Consider the following 19,039-nt stretch of genomic DNA (forward strand, 5'->3'; position numbering starts at 1 on the left):
CAATGATCCTAAAAAACAACCCACTATAATAAGAGTGCATTCATCATACACCCAGGTGTATTATGTGCATGATACACCCAAGACTATTTTTTGCACGTCTGCTCATTTAAAACTCTACCTTATCATGTGATTATGCTCATTTTGAGGTTCCAAATGAGTAATGAGTAAGAAATAACCCTAGGTATAACATGAGCATGGTAAACCCGAGTGTATGAACAAAATTCCCCTATCACTAGGGAAATTCTACATGGTGGCCTCGTACTTTCGGTTTTTCTACTTGGTGACAGGCCAAAAAATGTTTTATATCAAATGACCTCCTACTTTGGCTAATTATACTTCATGGCTTTAATTCACTTAAAACCTAACTAAACCATCATTTAAGTGAATTTACTAATCTATCCCTCTAGTTAATTATAATTTTAATAAATACCCTCCCATTCTCGATTAAACACCTGCTTCCGTTTTCCTTCTCTGTTCTTCTCCTCTTCTCCCTCTCACTCCTAGGGTTCCATGTTAACACAAGTAAAACGCAGGAACAACCCGCCAAAGAAGAGAGTAGCATCTTGACACAAGCATGTAATCAAGTTTTCGGCTCTCCGACGAACATATCGGCATTGACCACAATCCAGACAGTTTGAGAATTTTGGCAGTTCAATTGAACAATCTTAGTAGAAAACACATCTCTAAAAGTGAAATGTAAAGTTTCCTACAGATTTGAGTTCAGCACATATTCTTTGGCATTCAAAGTCATTTAAACCTCTATTTTGGATAACAGATGAAGAAAAGTTCTGCAACTTGGTTTCTATCAATGAAAATTTTGGCAACTTTAATAGCTCAAGCTCAATAATATTGTAATTATATATGTTAGATTTTGCAAAAATCGCACAAACATTACACTAATCAATGACATGTACCTCTCTCCATATATACCAAATAATGCAGATAAATTTTGATTCACATCAAAAAGTTTCAGTAGTAAATTCTCCTTAGAAGAAAAAGTAATCCAACTTCCACGGATCTACTCAAACACATAATTAAGAACGCCACACCAAACATTAATAACAGGAGAATAGAAAGAGGAGAATTGTCTCATATGGCCTCCAACTGGTGCTTCCAAGACAAAGAAAGCTTAGAGATCCGACATGGAAGAACAACACTGTGCAGTGCCATAAGATAGTTATCATAGAAATTACGTAGATAAGAGCGTAAATGGGTTCGAGAGCTAGAACGCAAATCGCTTTAAGAGTTTGAGAGTGATTCCTACATGCATATGTACACAACATTATATAGACATGATCTGGAATATTTCAATTTGATTGGAATTCATCCATAACTTTGCGACACTAAGATAATCGGTCCAAGTTCTCTTTGTTAGTGATGATTTGATTTGATTCATTTTTTTTAAAGAGAAGAGGAATGGGGAGTTTTGAATTAATTAGGGTAATTAACTAAGGGGTTAGGTTAGTAAATTTACTTTAAGTGATGGATTAATTAGGTTTTAAGTGAATTAAGGCCACTAAGTATAATTAACCAAAGTAGGAGGTCACTTGGTATAAAAATTTTTTTTGCCTGCCACCAAGTAGAAAAACCCAAAGTAGGAGGCCACCATGTAGAATTTCCCTAAACAATAAGCCATGAGTTGAAGAAAAAGTTACTTAGAGGCTTAAGAAAAGGTACTAATTAGAGAAACTAAGTTCTAAAAATTCCATTCAAGATGTTCAACCGAGCAACTTGAACATCAATGCAGATTTGGATGATTTATGAATGTGATTTAGCCTTGCTTAGCTCCGGTTTCGGCTTCGGATTGTTTGTTATATTCTTCCATCAATTTCTTGTATGCTTCCATGTTTTCTGCTGCCTTAGCAGTCCAAATTTTCTTCTCCTCTTCATTTAATTCCTGTGGATCAAAACAAATGTACAACACTTTAATATGCATATTTAACAGTTTAACACCAACAATATATAAGATGAAAGAGTCAAATAAGTAAGAATTTACCTTCCATTTCAAAGAAATAAGTGCAGTGATGGTGGAGTTGTTGGTTTCAGGCCGTTCTTTGACCAAGTTTTTCCTTTCTTCCATGCTGCAAGTTCATTCATAAACCACTTTTATATCACAATACTTCAAAATCTTAAAGCTAATTTTATATCATTCAAGCTACATTGCAGATTAAAGTAGTGTTTAGTTAAACTTAATTCGACTTATTTTCGATAAAAACAGTTAAGACGAGTTTAAATAAGACAAAATCAGTTGAATAGAACACACGGAGAACTTAATTTGTTATACCTGAATAGAAAGAAAGATGATAGAGGCCGTTTCGGCTTGTTTGGATCCACAACTTTCTCTTCCTTTGTTTTCTTCTTCATCTCTTTGGTTTTCTGCACATATTAACCAAACTTTATAACCATATTCAAACCCACAAAATTCAATATTTATAGAATGTGTCAATAAATTTAACCACCTTTATAATGTTATCAGTCTTCTCTTTCTTCTTAAGAAGCTGAAATGCCTCAGCTTTCTGAATTTTCATTATTTCATCTTCTTCTCTTTTCAAGTTAGCATTTTCTTCTTCTTTCTTTTGTTTGTACAGCTCCATTTCCTGTTGGTATTTTTCCTTGTTTTCCTTTGCAATCTGAGAAAAAAAAATTGTCAAAAGTTAAATACTACAACAGACAGAAAAAAAGAGGGACATAATTAGCTGATTTGTGATGTTTCAGAACAGAAACTAACCTCTTCATAAGGTCTTTTTTGCTCTTCTGTCATCTTTTTCCACTCTTCACCTATGATCTTTGAAGCCTACCACATAATGCAATACTATGCCAAATTAGATCTTCCTTGGAAATTGCCAATTTATAACCCATATAAGCAAAAATAAGGTGTTAATAAGTTCATATATTACCTAATAAGCAAAGATAAGTTGAAAAGAATGAACGCGTTATTGAAACATAAAATGTTCAATCATATTGAAACATAAAATGTTCAATCATATCGAAACATAAAATGTTTAATAGTATATAATCAACCAATCACATAATCTATTAGCTATATGTTCCAATTAATAATAATATTAGATATTTAGACATTTAAGTACCATATACTAATATCATGAGAACATATTGAAACAGTGTTACCTAATAAGCAAAGATAAGTTGAAAAGAATGAACGCGTTATTGAAACATAAAATGTTCAAATCATATTGAAACAGAAATGTTTATAGTATATAATCAACCAATCACATAATCTATTAGCTATATGCTCCAATTACTAATAATAATAGATATTAAGACATTTAAGTACCATATACTAATATCATGAGAGCATTTTGGACCAGTGTTATCTAATTCGCCTTTTGAATTCGCCAATTCATCCAAAATGGGCCAAAAATGAACCAAAACGACCATAGTTTGCTTTTCTCAATTTGCAATTCGCGGGAGAATTAAAGAATTAGGTAAAACTATAATGAACCATAGTTGATTAATTACCTCAAGCAGATTATTTCCTTCTCCAAGCAAATTGGCTCGCCTCTCCTGCGAGTACAAGAAGAAAGCACTCATTGGCTGTTTTGGCTTTGATGGATCCTTCTCTTTCCTGTGAAAAAAAAAATTAAGCAGGAAGTATTAGCTAACTTAAACTCATTGAATTAAGTTGAAGCAACATTATACTGCAAAAAATCAGTACTTGGTTTTTTTGGTCTCTTTATCTGCTTCTTGCTTAAATTCAATATACTGATTAAGTAGCTCCATTGCAGTCTTCTGCTTGTGCTCTTCCTCCAACAACTTCATTGCTTCGATTTCGCGCTTTTCTTTGCTGATAATCTGCAAATAAGCTTCTTTATCAGCTTGGTATTTCTCCTCATATGGCTTCTTCTCTTCTGAAGTAATGCTCTTCCATTTTGCACCCATTAAGTTTGAGATTTCCTTGAAATCAGCATCTGGGTTCTCTTTTTTTATCTGCAACATAACACAAAACCCTTATTAATCTAGTATAAACTTATATGTATTAGGTCCAAAAATGAGAAAATTACTCAATTAAGTTCTTTTTACCTCACTCCATTGATCTTTGCACCACAATGCATATACTGAAGCTGGCCTTTTTCTTTCTGGACATTCCTTCTTTTTCTTGTCTTTCTTCTCTAAATCTTTGTCTTTCAATGATTGAATTATGGGCAAAGTCTGATCACATAAAATCAAAATCAGAAAAACCCAATTTTAGACTACAAAATCAATACTACCCAAAAAAACTCAAAACACATAAATTGAACAGATTCTTGCAAAACCAAAGAAAATTAATACTACCCACAAAACTCGAACACCGAAATTGAACAGATTTCTTGCAAAACCAAAGAAAATCAATGCTACCCACAAAACTCAAACACCTAAATTGAACAGATTTCTTGCAAAACTAAAGAAAAACAATACTACCCACAAAACTCAAACACCTAAATTGAACAGATTTCTTGCAAAACCAAAGAAAATCAATACTACCCACAAAACTCAAACACCTAAATTGAACAGATTTCTTGCAAAATCAAAGATAATACAATGAATTGAGCAATTTTCGAACAATACAACACTGAAAATTTGACTCTTCTTTCATTCAATAAGGAACATTGAACATTAAACTAAAAAAAAAAACCCAGAAAACTATAAATTCCTGAGTATTAAATTTGGGAATAAAAAGAACTTAGAAAAGGGTAAAAAGAAACACACCATAGTAGGCTTAAACTCCTTCATTTTCTGCAACTTTTTGAGCTCCAATTGAAGCTTTTGTTGCTCTTCATCTCTTTTCTTCAATATCTCATCTTTCTCCTTCAACATTTCCTCAGTTTTCTCTTTCTCAATCTTCAATTTCTCCAACATTTCTTGCATATCTTGCAAATCCTTTTCAAAATTATTCGCCTCTTCAACTTTCGTGTTCTTCGACTTTGATTTTGATTTCTTCTTTGCTGACCGAGGTTGAGAGAGACCCTCATGGTTCTCTTTCCCTGGATCAGATTCCGGTACCGAACCCGATAATTCCAATGGCTCAGATGATTTCCCAGCTAGAATATTTGCTTCATTTGTTGATGGGTTTTTGTCCTTGAGTACCTTTCTACTTCTTCCCTTCTTCGCCGGTATCGGATCGTTGTTCATGGGGAGATTGGAGGTTGCAGTAGTAGCCATGGGAGAGGTTAGAGGAAAATTAATTGAAGTTTTTTACTGAGTTTTGAGGGGATTGAAGGTAAATTTGAATTGGAATGTGAAATGAAATTATGTATGGGTTTTTAAAGGGGGAGTAGGAGGTAAAGTAACGGTCATATAATTTTCAAATTCAAATTCATTAGAGGACTGTGGACCGTTGGTGAGAATAAGAGCTGATTTTTGTTTCTATAAAAAGCTAGCCTAATTTGTTTCCAATATGGGTTGATTTCCAAGAAACAGAAATTAATTTTTTGTTCTTTCACTCCATTGCAAATTTGTAATGTGTATTAATAATGCTCATCTTTGACCTCCTGTCTAAACTGTTTATCTCCGATGGTTTGTATTTGTAGCTAGTTACTTGCTTGCGATTTTTAAAAGTCCAGCTTTAGCAATTTGCTTGAGGGGAAATTTGCGAAAAGCAAACTCAAGATTGTTGAGAAAGTGGGTCTCATTAATGGTAAGTAGAACCCAAAATCGAAAGATGTAGCTAACCCTTGGGGGTAATAATTAGATAGAAATGCAAATGGGTGAAAACCTAAACGCAATTAGCTTGCCATTGGAGATGCTCTAACCAAATTTACACATTGTTGGGAACCTTTGTTACACAGCAATATTAACCAATTAAAAAAAAATCATATATTTGGTAGTATTTGCAATATTTTTCTTTTTTGCAAATTCTTAATAAAGTTATATTTTTATTATATAAGCACATGGGTCATGTTTCACTCTTTTAGTGCAGCAAGTAATAAAAAAACAGACAAAATATGTGATTATATTTCTCTTAAAATGATTAGATTCGCTAAAAAATTGTAGGTTCGTTAACCAGTTATTTGGATTGAGAAATATGAGAAACGAATGGAGAGGGACATAGGAGGAAAAAAAAGGAGGTGGAAGATGGAAATAAGGGAACTTGTTTTCATCCCTTTCCATTCCTTTTCTTTCCATCTATTTCTCCTATTTAAACAAAGTGTAAATCTACACCATGACTTGACATTAAATAATGCAGTGATCTAAAAGGTTCTCTAATCCTCTAATTGTTAATTTATGAGCAAAAGCTAAAGTTTTCATATATACTTCCTCCGTTTAAAAATAGTTGCACCGTTTCATTTTTCATGCTTACCGATGCATGGTTTCAAACATTAATATCTTCAATTATCAATGAGTAAAAATTATAAAAAATTAATATTAAAAAATATATATTAAGACGAATCTAACAAGATCGCATATGACTATGTTTTTCCTAAAATATAAATCACCAAAGATAATCAAAGTGTAAAATATAAATAGTAAACACTATGCAAATAGTGCAACTATCTCTAAACGGAGGAAGTATATAGCAACTTATGCATGCAAATTATGATTTTACCCCGAACGATAATGTCAACTCGTGTCATCAACTCATCACCAGTCACAAGAAAATACAGTGTTCCCAGTACAACAAGAAGAAAAGTAGTACCTTGTCAAAATTAAGAAAAAAGATTACACACAATTAAAACAGACACTACAGCACTGCACCAAAAGAAACAGACACTACAGCAGAAGAAATATGGTGTGTCAAGTTCTGTAATCCTGCAGAGACTACAAGCATATCACAGGCACTAAAAAGACAATCTTCATCGTCTCTAAGTATCATCTACAGACTCTTACAGGAGTACACACATTCACACACATAAAATAACGCAATTCGCCCTGATCTGAAATCTCTAACACACAGTTGCTTCACTAAAAAAGCCCCAAACTCCTGCATGTCCTCTTGCATGTATAAATATAACAATTACAGCAAGTATGGGACTTTTCAGTGCTACGTTATTGCAACTAAATATTAGTGGAACACAAAACAAACCAGTATTTCCTAATTCCTAGTATGAGAATGGGTGCGGAAATGCAACCAGTATTCCATGTACAAATTAATCATTTTCGGATCGCAATTTGCAGAGGGTTTAGTGAAGCAGCTGACACTGACGCAAGCCATTCAATTAGAAATGTGATTCACCACTATCAATAACAGCCGCAATGAGCTTTTCAAATAGTTCCCAACTATGCCATGGCATTTTAATTAAATACAACAGACCAGCCAAAAGATTCACAAAAATAAGAATAACACCTTGGAAAACCCAAAAAGATTGTGAATTCAAACCTCTTTTGTGTAGCCCATCAAAGGGTACTTTCCCCTATTTACTCCTAAATGATGCTCATCCAGTATTCACACTGTTCCATGTTTTCTGGCATTCTCTTCAAGAAAAAATCATCCATTCACAATTAAATCCATAATAACATCATTCCAAGCGTCTATTGGCCCAGGCAAGCACCAATGCAAACAATCATACTGGACTTGAGCATTTTCATCGTTTGCAAAGGGGTAAAATTGTCTATATGGACCAGGGTGCCCATCAGGCCTTAACAAGGAAAGCTGCGTGAAATCAAGGAGTTTCAGGCGCGCACTATTTTCGGATGCACTTGCTACTGCACTCTCGAATTCCTCAATCTCAATTTGTCGCAGCATCTTTTGCATGTACTTTACCTCGATCTCACCTTCTTTAAACGGGATTGTTCTATTGCACTTCCCTCCAGTAGACCATTCCCCGTATTCAAAGTGATCCGGGGTAGATGTCCTGAAAAAGATTAACCCTTTATGGTCGGAATTAACAATAAAGTTCAGCACCAACTTTAAAGTTTTGCGGTACGCAAACTCTATATTGAGGTCAGTGAGATTTTTCTGACAGCGATGGCATCCCAAAATTGTTTCGTTCTCATAATATATTGCGTTCTTGACAAACCACTTTCCAGACGAGAAGATCATGAAGTCCATGTTATTGTATACATCAGCCCACTTCTTATCAAGCCTGTCAAGGTGCAGTTCAATATCCTGAGTTGAGACACCATTGATATCTTCAAAAACAGTGGCTTCTGTGAGGAAGGGAGACCATATAACGTATACGGTCAAGTTGTAAGACGAGAAGCGCCATCCTTTAGACTTGTATCCTTCGTCATGATAAAACAGCTCCGCTTCTTCCACCTGAAGAACATATTGCATAGCCTTATATGTCAACAGGTACGTCAAAACAGGCAATGTTAGGTTTACACATAATATAGCATGCCAAAGAAATATTAGGTTCCCATGAGAAGAATTAATCAATAGAAATATTAATTAATAACACACAAATAGCACACGTCATTCTACCTTCGAGAGCATACAAACCAAGGACTGAACATGATTTCGAGTGATAGAATCACCAATAAATGCCCATGTTTTGTTCTCCATCATCTCAAGGAATCTCATTGCGTTAAATTGAGGTAACTCACAATTTTTTGGACTCCACCTCCAGTACAGATATTCTGAATCTGGTCTCCCATTCTTCATGCAGTTCTGATGTTCTTCAATGAACTGGCAAGTTTCATTGATATATGCAGGTCCAGCCGGATTTGGGACCCATTCTCCAGCAAAAAGATCACAATATTCTGCATTAAGATCACACAAAACTTTCAATAAATAATTTAGCCAATCAAAGAAAGATTAGAGACCACTAGGCCTAAATTTGTAGAATGGATTAGCATAATTGCTATACAGTAATGGAAAAAATAAGACTGAACTAACGAACTGATCCAGACCAGAATTTCATCAAAAAATAACGGAATTGAAAATCCTCGTGAACAAACGCTGAAAACAAAATCGCTTGTGATAACTTAATGAAATCCATACTCTTGTTTGCGTGAGCATTGGGGAAAGACCATCAATTTAGCATCCACAGTTAGTAAATAAGAGATGACTGATGGGTGCAACATGCTAACTTGGACACTTAAGAAAGCAAACATCATGAGTATTCATGACCATTCCCATTTATTGATTACCTCAAAACAAACAAACTCAGTGTATTAAAATGGAATTTAGTAATCCAGTTTCATGCAACTGTCCACCTGATTCCCTGACTAAATTCAGAATCATCATTGATGGTAGATTTTGTCGATTGATGATATACATCCTCCATCCAACTAAGCTAGTTGGCATCCAAATAAACATACTCTCGCTACATCCACGACTAATCCAATGCAAACAAAAGAACCTAAACAAGGGCTCATCATTGAAACACAAACTACAAGTCTTCAATGCTGGTAAAGACTATCAGAAATTTTCACCACAACCTGGACTCAGGTATGTACTCTAAGTGTCCAACTCAGCTATTCTATGCAAACTTCCATAATTTTGGCCCAAAAGGGAAGTGTCCAAGTATACATCACCATTTCAAAGTGTTGAAAATCTAACATGGGCATCATTTAAGGTAAAATAAAGAGAGTGAATATATTGGTAATCGATAGAGAATATATTTAGGATAATATTTTCTCACAAATTTAGGATATAATTTGTATGTTTTTATCATTATATCTTTCTGATTCCTAAACACAATATATATTGATCAATAGAATCACTCCAATATTACGGAGTTTCACACAATCTAACAGTAACATAGCCCTACATTGAAAAACTAAGCAATGCCCATAATCATTGACAAAATCAAAGTAAGATCTTCTGCTCCACAGCACCAGTTTCCGCATAAATCTCAACTGGGTTATAATTTTCATGTTCAATTTATCCTAAAAATGAACCCTAATCAATGTTCATCAACATTGTCGATTTACCAAAATACAAACTTCTCATACAATTAAACAAACCTTCAGATCGTTACAATATTCAACTTACATTCCGATTAATTATCATTTCAATAATAAAAAAATAACAATGAAACTAAAAAAACACATTTTAGATCGATTTCATACCTCTTTTTTTACGAGCTTCATCATCAATTACAGGTGCTGGAAAATTAGCAGTAGAAGAAGCAAATGGTTGAAGAACTAAAGGAGATGAAGGTTGGATTGAAGTAGTTTTTCGAAGAAGGGAAGAATCAGGAGGAAATCTAGTGGAATTATAGAGAAAAACTCGAAGAGTAAGAATTGTAGCAAAAATCATAATCCCTAATTTAAGTAGTGAAGATTTGTGTTTATGAAGAGCCCACATTTTGGTGTACCACTTCGTAAAATCCCAGATTTCCACTTCTAATTTTTGCTACTCTATGGAGTGAGATTTAGTAGGAGACTAGAGTGGTCAACAACACTCACACTAGTGAGTTGTGTGTGATGCCGACACAATCTCATGATATTAGGATAACATTGACATAAAGTATAAGGATTTGTTTTCCATATAAAGAATGTTTTATGTTAAATTTTACTGCTTTCAAATGGGTTATTATTTATTTTATACTACTACTAAGGATATTATATCAATATTCCTAACTACTACTCCCACTGTTTCAAAATATAAGTCATTTGCGTTTTACAAAAATTTGCTTTGACTACAAATATCTCTCAAATACGTTAAATAAAAATTATAAATATTATACCGTTGGATTCGTCTTGAAAAATACTATAATAATATTTTTTTAAAATTTTTTTATCAACATAAATGGAGAGTGATTAACGGTCAAAGTTCGACCTTGAATATCGTGCGTGCCTTATATTGTGAAACGGAGGGAGTACTAGCCTACTTCTTTATCTCTTTAAGAGAAGTTTCATTTGTTGATTCACACATATTAATCTCAATTTTCAGCGGCTTCCTTCACACGAAATAATCTCAACTTTCAGCGGCTTCCTACCAAGTAACCAACGCTTCCCTAGTCATGCTTTCTTTTCTTTGGTTGTGGTTTGATCTAGAGGAACAATTGGTCTAGAGGAACAATTGTGATAGGAGAAACATCACATGTAATTTATCCAACATCGAAAAAAGAAGCGGGAGGACGACTAAAATACAAAATAGTAAGATACACCATTTTATTGTCAGATATTTTAAAAATGGAACCTCATTTAAGCTTGTGTCTAGTCATACTCCTTTTTAACACACTTGTTGCTTCTAAAGCATGTCGTACTAATTCATATTTATACATGGATCGGCATTCTAAGTGTAAAATGGGATGTGCAAATAATGTAAAAGGGCATTCGAAGTGTAAAAGGGGCTTACTAAGGCAATCAGTATTATATAGTTTGATATTTTAAGCTTTTGGTTCACTCGTTCTTAGCTAGGTGCAATCATTCTATGACAATATAGGCCGGAGATAAATGCTGCAAAAACGAGAGGAACAAAAACTTTCTGCTCATAAATCCACTAAACATATCTTATTTTTTTAGTTGAAATCTTGATGTTAAAGAATATACCAACCTCATAAACATATAACGCAAACTTTCATCAAGTCAGTTTGCAAGATAATTATATAAGCAATCATCAAGGCGCATTGCAAACCATATAAAATCATTGTGGAAGAATGAACAGATTATTTTGCAAGAGATATTCAATGGGAAGAGATCAAAATGATTTGAGAACGAGTTAAAAAAATCTCAAGTGATTGTTTTGTAATAAATGAATTAATTTTCCCAAGTACCTATAGGTCATCCTCCAAATCTTTTACATAGACTGACAAATGACAACTACAAAGAAGAAGTCTGACGAAAACAATTTACCAATTTACAGACTGTTCGGTTAACCATCTGACAATAATAAAGTGAGATTACAACTTGTATACAAGAATGGATATTACATCATGAATCAAACAAATTCACCTAAATAATGAAAAAATCAATGATTTACACCCAATATTATACAAAAAATGTAGCACTTCAATGAGATATTAAATGTCACACTAATGTATATTGATCATTCATTCGTTACGATTTTTTTAGCTTCAATTATTGAACCTGGAACGCGCATACCAAATCCACGCTTGTTCTTCTCAACTCTGATAGTCAAAAATCCCGAAAAAAGGCCAGAGTGAAAAAAAAAGAAAAAAAAAGTTAGCAGTCCATTAATGCAGCTAACAATCACCCACTCAAAGAAGGTAAAAAAAGAGAGCAACTTTTGACAGTGAGGTAATGAAATTTTTAGAAGTTCACTAGTACTCCAATATGAGTTTAGCTAATTTGCCTAACAATTAGGCAACTAACAAGGGTGCTATATCGATCGTGCCCTTGTCCAAAGTTTAGCTATAGTTCTCATTAGAAGGAATTTAGGACATTTTAGCCCAGCTAGTTACCTCACTAATTAGAACTTTCATATTAAAGCGGGAAGAATTGAGTGTCTCTAGATCCCCTGAAATTTAGCTGTCCAAGAGGGCATCAGTACAAGACAGGACCTTGAAGATGTACTAGCGAATATATTTATAGAAATACTCAAATCTGTAGAAACTGTGCACAACCATTTCTGAACTCAGACTATTGTCAGGTTAACTGCAGCTAAAATTGCGGTACAAAGACTCAAAGCTAACTCTTCTACAGAAATTCTGAAACGCATCAAGTTTCAGATATGAAGGCTCAAGCGCACCCATTGCATTGACCAACAATACAACAAATAGGAAAACTAAATCTAAGTCAAAAATGAAGTCAGTTTTGAGCCTTATTTTCCGGTAAATCCCTGGGCACTGCATCAATACTCACCCTAAAGTCCAGTATTACAAAGTTCACAAGCTTTTTTGTATATTTTGGCTGGTTGATCATGTCACTGACGAGAAAACCTATTTAAAAGATGACGGAAGATTGTCAAATTTAACTCAATGCTGTGTGAAAATGGATGACCCATTCATCTCTAGGATGTGAATGTGCTGTGGAATCTCAAGGGGGAAATTGTCATCAGGTTTTCTTAATTGATAGAGGTACTAAACAAAACCACTTTCAACAGCTAGCATATCAGACCACCATTCAATACTGTTACAGCCTACAGGAGGTTCCATATAGGACATGAACGGACTAATTTACCCCTGAGATCGAACAATATGTAGTAACTAGTATGTACATTCCGGAAATATACATAAAGGCTTTAGTGTGTGCCCCAGCTAGTGGATCTGACATAGTGTGACCACATGCTGCAAGCAATGTACGAAGCAGAAAGGCCAAGACTCAGAAACTGACTAGCATTGATTCTGGAATTCCATTAAAAGAAAAAGGGCAGTTTCCTTGCTTAAAGAATTAGCAGGCGGAACCCACTTGTAAATTGGTGAAGAAGGCAGAAGCATTTTACTTCAATACCTTCATACAGATGCCATTTGCTTCAATAACGGGTAACAGGAAGAAACATAGAACCAGGAAAAAAAAGAGTCTGATGCAGTGTAAGACACAGTATAATTTCATGAACTATTAGAAGATTCAGAGGCACTCACGTAGGGGCAAGTTTTCCAAGGTTAGCAATGAAGTCTTTGCTCTGCTCTTCCAGAACTTTCCCGGACATGTCAATAATATATCTCTTATCCCGCATATTTGGAAGTCCTCGACTAACAAGTAGTTCAAGATCTTTTTTATGAAGCTCTCTACCATTTACAAAAACAGCAGTATCCCCTTTAGAACAACTCTCTGGCATGGGAAAACTGAACTCTTGAATAGATGGCTGCAGACATAAAACATTCCTTAATGTACTGAAATATTAAGGAAAAAAAGGGCACATAAATTATGGAACTAAAGAAGTAGAATGAAGAGCCAAACTCACTGGAATTATTCCTAGGCAATGATCACCCATTACACCCCAAAATCCAGCTTTGGGATCATACCTGAAATGAAGAAAGGAAAATTTTGAGGAATGTTGTTTGAAAAACAACTGAGTAAGAAATTTATGATCATTTTGCTATCTTCCACAATAATTTTAACTTGTCAAAGTAACACCTTAACTGCATACATATATCAATTTTGAATAAGCAGGTGCAATTAGAAGGTAGTGTTGACTGTTGAGAGTTACCAGTAGTTTCCTGGTTGAATTGATCCAGCAAGCTTCTCTGCCTTTTTGACAACATGATGTGGTACCTGCTGACCATTAACATATACCTCACTTTTTCCAGGGGAGGCATGACCAGATCTTGATGCAAAGGATTTCCAGAAAGCAGGTCTAGAGGATTTGTTTTCGTTGTTTCCCTTGTAATCTCTTGGAACATCCCCGGAGTCAGATAAACTAGTTGGTAACTCATGGGAGTAAACTTCAGTCTCTGAGGCAACTGCTGTGTTTACCACGGAGCTATCTTGAGAGGCATCTTTTTCAAGTACTGGCTTCTCTTCCTCGGTAAAATTTCTTGCAACTTCTGCTTCAGCTTTGTGGTATTGGCCAGAGTAATCAAGATGGGCCCTCAAAGGTGAACCAGGAGGAGGACGGACCTTTGACGATATCTCTGAAGAATTGGGTCGGCTGCTTCGAATGCTTGCATTCTCCGGAATGCGCTCATCCTTAGAAGAACGAGATGATGGAGAAACAGCTCGAGTATTTTCATCCAAATTTGAAACCAATCTCTGCCTTCTTGATGCTGCATTGGCTTCGGATTCCATAGATTGGAAGCTATGCCCTGATGCATCAAAATCATATGATCCAAGATTCGTACTAGTAGCAGCAAAGCTATCTCGATGATGTCGAGGACCTGACTCGTTCAACACTTTACCAAAGCCACTACAAGCATTGACAGGATCTGGTTTGTTTTGTGAAGAAAGCACACTGAAAGACTTATTCTGAAGACCAAATGAGGTAATGGAAGAGCAAGCCCCACATTGCAACTTATACTCGTTCTTCTGCTTGTTCACAAACTTCGCAGGCAATTTGAGCAATTCAAAACAACTGTGGCATACTACAAAGGGAGCACCACCAGCAATGGGGAGGCAAAGCCGTTTGTTCTGGTTAGCTCCCAAAATCCTCCTAGCATGAGGAGCAAGGTTGGTTGGTCGAACTCGAGGAGCAGTAGGGGGCATTCGAGGATCATAGGTCTGTGGACCACGTTGTTGCAGATCCATACTATAACTGGTTGGATGTGCTGCTAGATTTTGAGATATCCTATAACCATAACTTGATAGATCATCGCCTTGCCAATCAGCAGGAAGGCGACGATGCATCCCGTTATGATACGATCTGAAAGGATCCCGATCAAGGTCTAAGGACTGTCCTGGACCATAGCCTCGCCTTGCACGCGGTAACATTTGGGGTTGCTTCAGGTGTTGCTCACTGTCCATGGGACCAGCAAATGGATCATCATACAAAGGGAGATGATTGTGAATATCTTCCAGCTCATGAATCATATCAGGTCCATGATTATAGTATGGAGGCCTCGGCATATCCTTATTTGTTGAAAATTGTTGCATAGAGTGTCGCCTGAATCTCATATCCTCTTTAGAATGAACACCACCACCACTATAAAACCCAGGAGAGGAAAATGGTTCATCATCCAAGTTACTCAGTTGTTTTGAAGGATATTGCTGCATAGATCCTTTATACTTCTGCATAAACTCAACATGCTCCGAGTAGTGAGCATTAGCAGTTCCTCTTGGAACTTCAAAACTATGCCTTGAGTGACCATACATGTACATGGAATCTGGATGATAAGCTGAAGGTCCATCAATAGCACTTGAAGAAACCGAAATCCTTTCTCTTTCAGAAACTCTTCTTGTGTTGTCGTGAAACATCCCAGTCCCTTCACTTTCAACAAACCGTTGGTCTGCAGCCCTTGGTTTCCCATTTCCTCTGACAAAGCCACCCCCGAATCTTGAATTTCTGTCTGTTCTACCCTTCCTGAAATCACTTCCTTTAATGGGACCATCAACTGATCCTTCTGAAGTCATCCCTTGTTCATCGGCGTAGACAGATTCTGATACCTCACTGATTCGATCAGCTTCATCACCAACTACGTCTCTCCAGTTTGTTTTCCTTCTGCCAAAATTGTCATCATTAGACACTCCGAAATGATTATCATCAGGAAGCCATTCGTTAAACGAAGTTTTGGGAATCATCTTGTGTCTCCTTATTGGCCCATCAGAATTAACACCCATCCCCTCTTGTTCTTCCTCAGCATTTTCATCCAAATCAGAGACAACACCTCCTCTCAATCGTGTATAAGAAATGTCACCATTCAGTGACCTTGCAGGTGATCTACTGGCACCATTCGTCCCCCTCATAGGCGACCTGCTATAATTAGGCGTCCTCACACTCATTGGTGATTTACTCCCTCGATTCCTCATAGGTGACTTGCTAACATTTCTCGACCTGGCTGGTGATATACCTACCCCATCAAAATCTACATCACCTGAACCCCTCCCACTCAAAGGTGATGGGCTAGCATTTCTTGACCTCGCCGGAGAAGAGCTAAGATCATTCAAAAACCTCTCCCTCAAAGGGGATTTCTGTAATCCCCCTCGAAACTCACTCAAATCACTCTCTCCCATCTCTGACTTACTTCCATCACCACCATCCCCATATGAGGATCTCGCCGGTGATCTACCACTCATATCGAAAGTACCCTTTTGCCCCTCCCTCAACCTACCACTATCCTTAAATCCCTGCTCTCCCTCTGCCCCCTTATCAGAATTTACCACTTTCTCACTTTCAGTTGACTTCTTCTCAGCTGTTCATTTCATTACATTAACAGAAGAAATTACCCAAAAAAACAAGTCAGGCATTTTAACAAACACATTGTGTGCATTACAAATAACCGAAAGAAAACAAATGAAATTTACCTCGAAGCATAGCACCGCACCCACCACATTGATAGACAGTAAAAACAGGAGGTTCCGGTAACAAATTATCGCATTTTGGGCAACGAACTAATCGAATCTCCGACATTAATTATCAGAATTTTCCCCAGTTAATTTCATAAACACAATTGAAAAAAATAACTACAAATTCAATCAACACTCAACAAAAAACACCCAAAAACAAAAAAACCCAAAGAAATCACATAAATCTCATAATTAAGATTTCAGCATGATCAAATTATAAACAGTTGTTATTTCCCAATTTCAGTATTTTGACCTTCAACTTAAACCCAAAATTTCCAATCTTTTCTAGGTGAAAAAAGGAGGGTTTAATTATGGAAAAAACTTACCAAAAAGTAGAACAAATTTTGTGGAAGATAAACAAAAATCTGAGTTCTTGGAATTTTTTTTTGGAGTGTTTTTCTTCCCCTTTTTAATTCGAATGAATTAATTAGGAGAGAGAAAAACGAAGTTTGGTGGTGGAGGGTGGGAGAGTTGAAGAAGGTCCCCCATACCCCTTCAGTGAAAAGGAAGAATTTGGAGGGAATGAAGAATTAGTCAACTGAACTTCGAGAAGGTCAACTATTATATAAAACGCGGTGTTTTAGGCGTTAATAAACATAAAACGACGAAAGTGTATGCAAAATCTGAGTCTTAAAAGTTATTGCGTCATGTATGACTTTTCCTTGTTAATGGCAAGTTGCCACGTCGTTTTAGAGGAATTCTGCGTTCGTCATGTAGCTACGCAAGAAAAGTTTGACTAATTTGGCGTTGAAGTTTGAGTTGATCAAATAAGGCTATGTTTAGTTCACCTGAAATTTTCTGATCTGAACTTATCTGATCTGATCTGAACTTATTTTTTCTGATCTGATCTGATCTGATCTGATTACAAGATCTTATCTTTTAAATAATTCTCAATATATAAGAAAAAATAGTCATGTGGGGTCTTGTTTGATTCGTCTCAATGAATACTTTATTAATATTCAATTATTATAATTTTTACTAATATGTAATGAAAGATATAATGATTTTTAAATATAAGCATAATCTGATCTGAACTTATTTTTTCTGATCTGATCTGATCTGATCTGATTAGATCTGAAATAAGCAAAAATAAGCTGAACTGAACATAGCCTAAGAGCTTTAAAATATGAAAAAGTCGTACTAGATTGGGTCTAGGACTCTAGGCTATGCAAACAATATTTGTTAAAACATTAGCGTTTGCTACTTCCCTACTTGGGTTAAAATTAGAGCTATGTGGATCATGGGTCGGGTTGGAACGGGATCAGGTTAGCACAAAAAAAAAAGGCTCATTTCAGGTCAAAGACACGGGCTGAAACTTCAGCGTCATAACTTGCAAATTTGGACCGGGCCAAACGGGATATCTTCGGACCGTGCCAAAATTTAAACTTGTTTTTTCATATTTAAGTTGTCCTCGACTCGGTTCTTTACTCGAACCACATGCCAAAAAGTGTGTCCCACAACCCGTCCATTTTCGGGCCGGCTGGGTCCATGTTGATCACCATCGCTAGAATTCGCAAGTAGCAAAAATCCAGATTATTAGCATTAAGAACTATCAACCCAATCAATCAAAACACATAGATGTATTAATTAACTTGGTCAAATTATACTCTACTTTAAAGTGGTATTATGTGACAAATTTCAATTTAAACTAGTTACTACTCGGATTACGTAATCTGTACTATGACAAATTATGTAATTAACATAAAATTACACTATATACTCAACAGATAGAAATTAGACATAAAAATGTAATTTTTATTAGCAAACAAGTATAACTTGAATATCGTATCAAGACTCGAACTAACCATGTAAATTATAGAATTCAAAGACCCAAGAAACACTATTGATAAATTAAATAATCCAAGTACAAGATCATAATTTGTGAATCTAAATTCTAGATAAAACTAAAGAGACTGAAGGAGAGAAAAAAAAAATTAAAATTTCATCTTAGCTGGCGAAGTGATGCTGCGCCTTATTTTGGGCTCCAATTCTAGAGGTGATCATTTTGGCCCGGCCCGTTTTTGGGCCGGGTTTTGGGTAGAATTTTTCGGCCCGCGGGCCGGGTCCGACCCGTCCGTATTTTTTTGGCTTTGGGCGGGCTTTGGGCAAGCCAAAAACGACTTTTTAATCTATTTTTTGGCCCGGCCCGTTTCGGCCCGCAAAAGCCCGCTATTTTAGGCCCAAAATAGCGGGTTTCGGACACAAAAATTCGACCCGAATTTAGGCCCGGCCCGACCAATAGGCAATTTTTTTTTGCCGCGCCCCGGCCCATGATCACCTCTGTAACACCCCCAAAATCCATACACGTCTA

At 35.9% G+C, this 19,039-nt stretch overlaps 3 protein-coding genes across 4 annotated transcripts; all 3 read right to left on the reverse strand.

Annotated features, from left to right (window-relative positions):
* Positions 1 to 1,521: 1,521 nt before the first annotated feature.
* On the reverse strand, positions 1,522 to 5,798 carry LOC104892184 (high mobility group B protein 13). The gene is made up of 9 exons (XM_010678025.4): positions 4,708 to 5,798; positions 4,042 to 4,170; positions 3,677 to 3,948; positions 3,481 to 3,586; positions 2,729 to 2,794; positions 2,460 to 2,630; positions 2,285 to 2,376; positions 1,997 to 2,081; positions 1,522 to 1,897 (listed from the first exon to the last, which is right to left on the reverse strand). The coding sequence occupies exons 1-9, from the start codon at positions 5,158 to 5,160 to the stop codon at positions 1,772 to 1,774; spliced, it is 1,500 nt and encodes a 499-aa protein (XP_010676327.1). The 5' UTR covers positions 5,161 to 5,798; the 3' UTR covers positions 1,522 to 1,771.
* Positions 5,799 to 6,611: 813 nt separating this feature from the next.
* Positions 6,612 to 10,351, reverse strand: LOC104892185 (protein trichome birefringence-like 23). Its single transcript, XM_010678026.4, has 3 exons — positions 9,952 to 10,351; positions 8,360 to 8,637; positions 6,612 to 8,194 (listed from the first exon to the last, which is right to left on the reverse strand). The coding sequence occupies exons 1-3, from the start codon at positions 10,187 to 10,189 to the stop codon at positions 7,424 to 7,426; spliced, it is 1,287 nt and encodes a 428-aa protein (XP_010676328.1). The 5' UTR covers positions 10,190 to 10,351; the 3' UTR covers positions 6,612 to 7,423.
* A 1,314-nt stretch (positions 10,352 to 11,665) lies between these two features.
* LOC104892186 (uncharacterized) lies at positions 11,666 to 17,252 on the reverse strand. 2 transcript variants are annotated; one of them, XM_010678029.4, is made up of 6 exons: positions 17,055 to 17,252; positions 16,687 to 16,773; positions 13,940 to 16,574; positions 13,694 to 13,754; positions 13,371 to 13,594; positions 11,666 to 11,957 (listed from the first exon to the last, which is right to left on the reverse strand). In XM_010678029.4, the coding sequence occupies exons 2-6, from the start codon at positions 16,694 to 16,696 to the stop codon at positions 11,876 to 11,878; spliced, it is 3,012 nt and encodes a 1,003-aa protein (XP_010676331.1). In that variant the 5' UTR covers positions 16,697 to 16,773; positions 17,055 to 17,252; the 3' UTR covers positions 11,666 to 11,875. The 2 variants fall into 2 exon arrangements, with proteins under 2 accessions (XP_010676331.1, XP_010676330.1); XM_010678028.4 differs by having other exon boundaries at positions 16,687 to 17,252.
* Positions 17,253 to 19,039: the final 1,787 nt, after the last annotated feature.

Source organism: Beta vulgaris, chromosome 5 (genome assembly GCF_026745355.1).
Source record: "Beta vulgaris subsp. vulgaris cultivar EL10 chromosome 5, EL10.2, whole genome shotgun sequence".
Taxonomy (NCBI): Eukaryota; Viridiplantae; Streptophyta; class Magnoliopsida; order Caryophyllales; family Amaranthaceae; genus Beta; species Beta vulgaris.

Coding starts and splice junctions, on each gene's coding strand:
- LOC104892184 (XM_010678025.4), bottom strand. CDS start 5,160: ATGGCTACTACTGCAACCTCCAATCTCCCCATGAACAACGATCCGATA. Junction 3,587..3,676: donor AAAGAGACCAAAAAAACCAA/GTACTGATTTTT, acceptor TTTTTTTCACAG/GAAAGAGAAGGATCCATCAA. Junction 2,631..2,728: donor AAAAAAGACCTTATGAAGAG/GTTAGTTTCTGT, acceptor TTTTTTTCTCAG/ATTGCAAAGGAAAACAAGGA.
- LOC104892186 (XM_010678028.4), bottom strand. CDS start 16,792: ATGTCGGAGATTCGATTAGTTCGTTGCCCAAAATGCGATAATTTGTTA. Junction 13,595..13,693: donor ATTGCCTAGGAATAATTCCA/GTGAGTTTGGCT, acceptor TTATGTCTGCAG/CCATCTATTCAAGAGTTCAG. Junction 11,958..13,370: donor CTTGGAAAACTTGCCCCTAC/GTGAGTGCCTCT, acceptor TTTGACTATCAG/AGTTGAGAAGAACAAGCGTG.
- LOC104892185 (XM_010678026.4), bottom strand. CDS start 10,189: ATGTGGGCTCTTCATAAACACAAATCTTCACTACTTAAATTAGGGATT. Junction 8,638..9,951: donor TGAAGCTCGTAAAAAAAGAG/GTATGAAATCGA, acceptor ATCTTAATGCAG/AATATTGTGATCTTTTTGCT. Junction 8,195..8,359: donor TGGTTTGTATGCTCTCGAAG/GTAGAATGACGT, acceptor TATGTTCTTCAG/GTGGAAGAAGCGGAGCTGTT.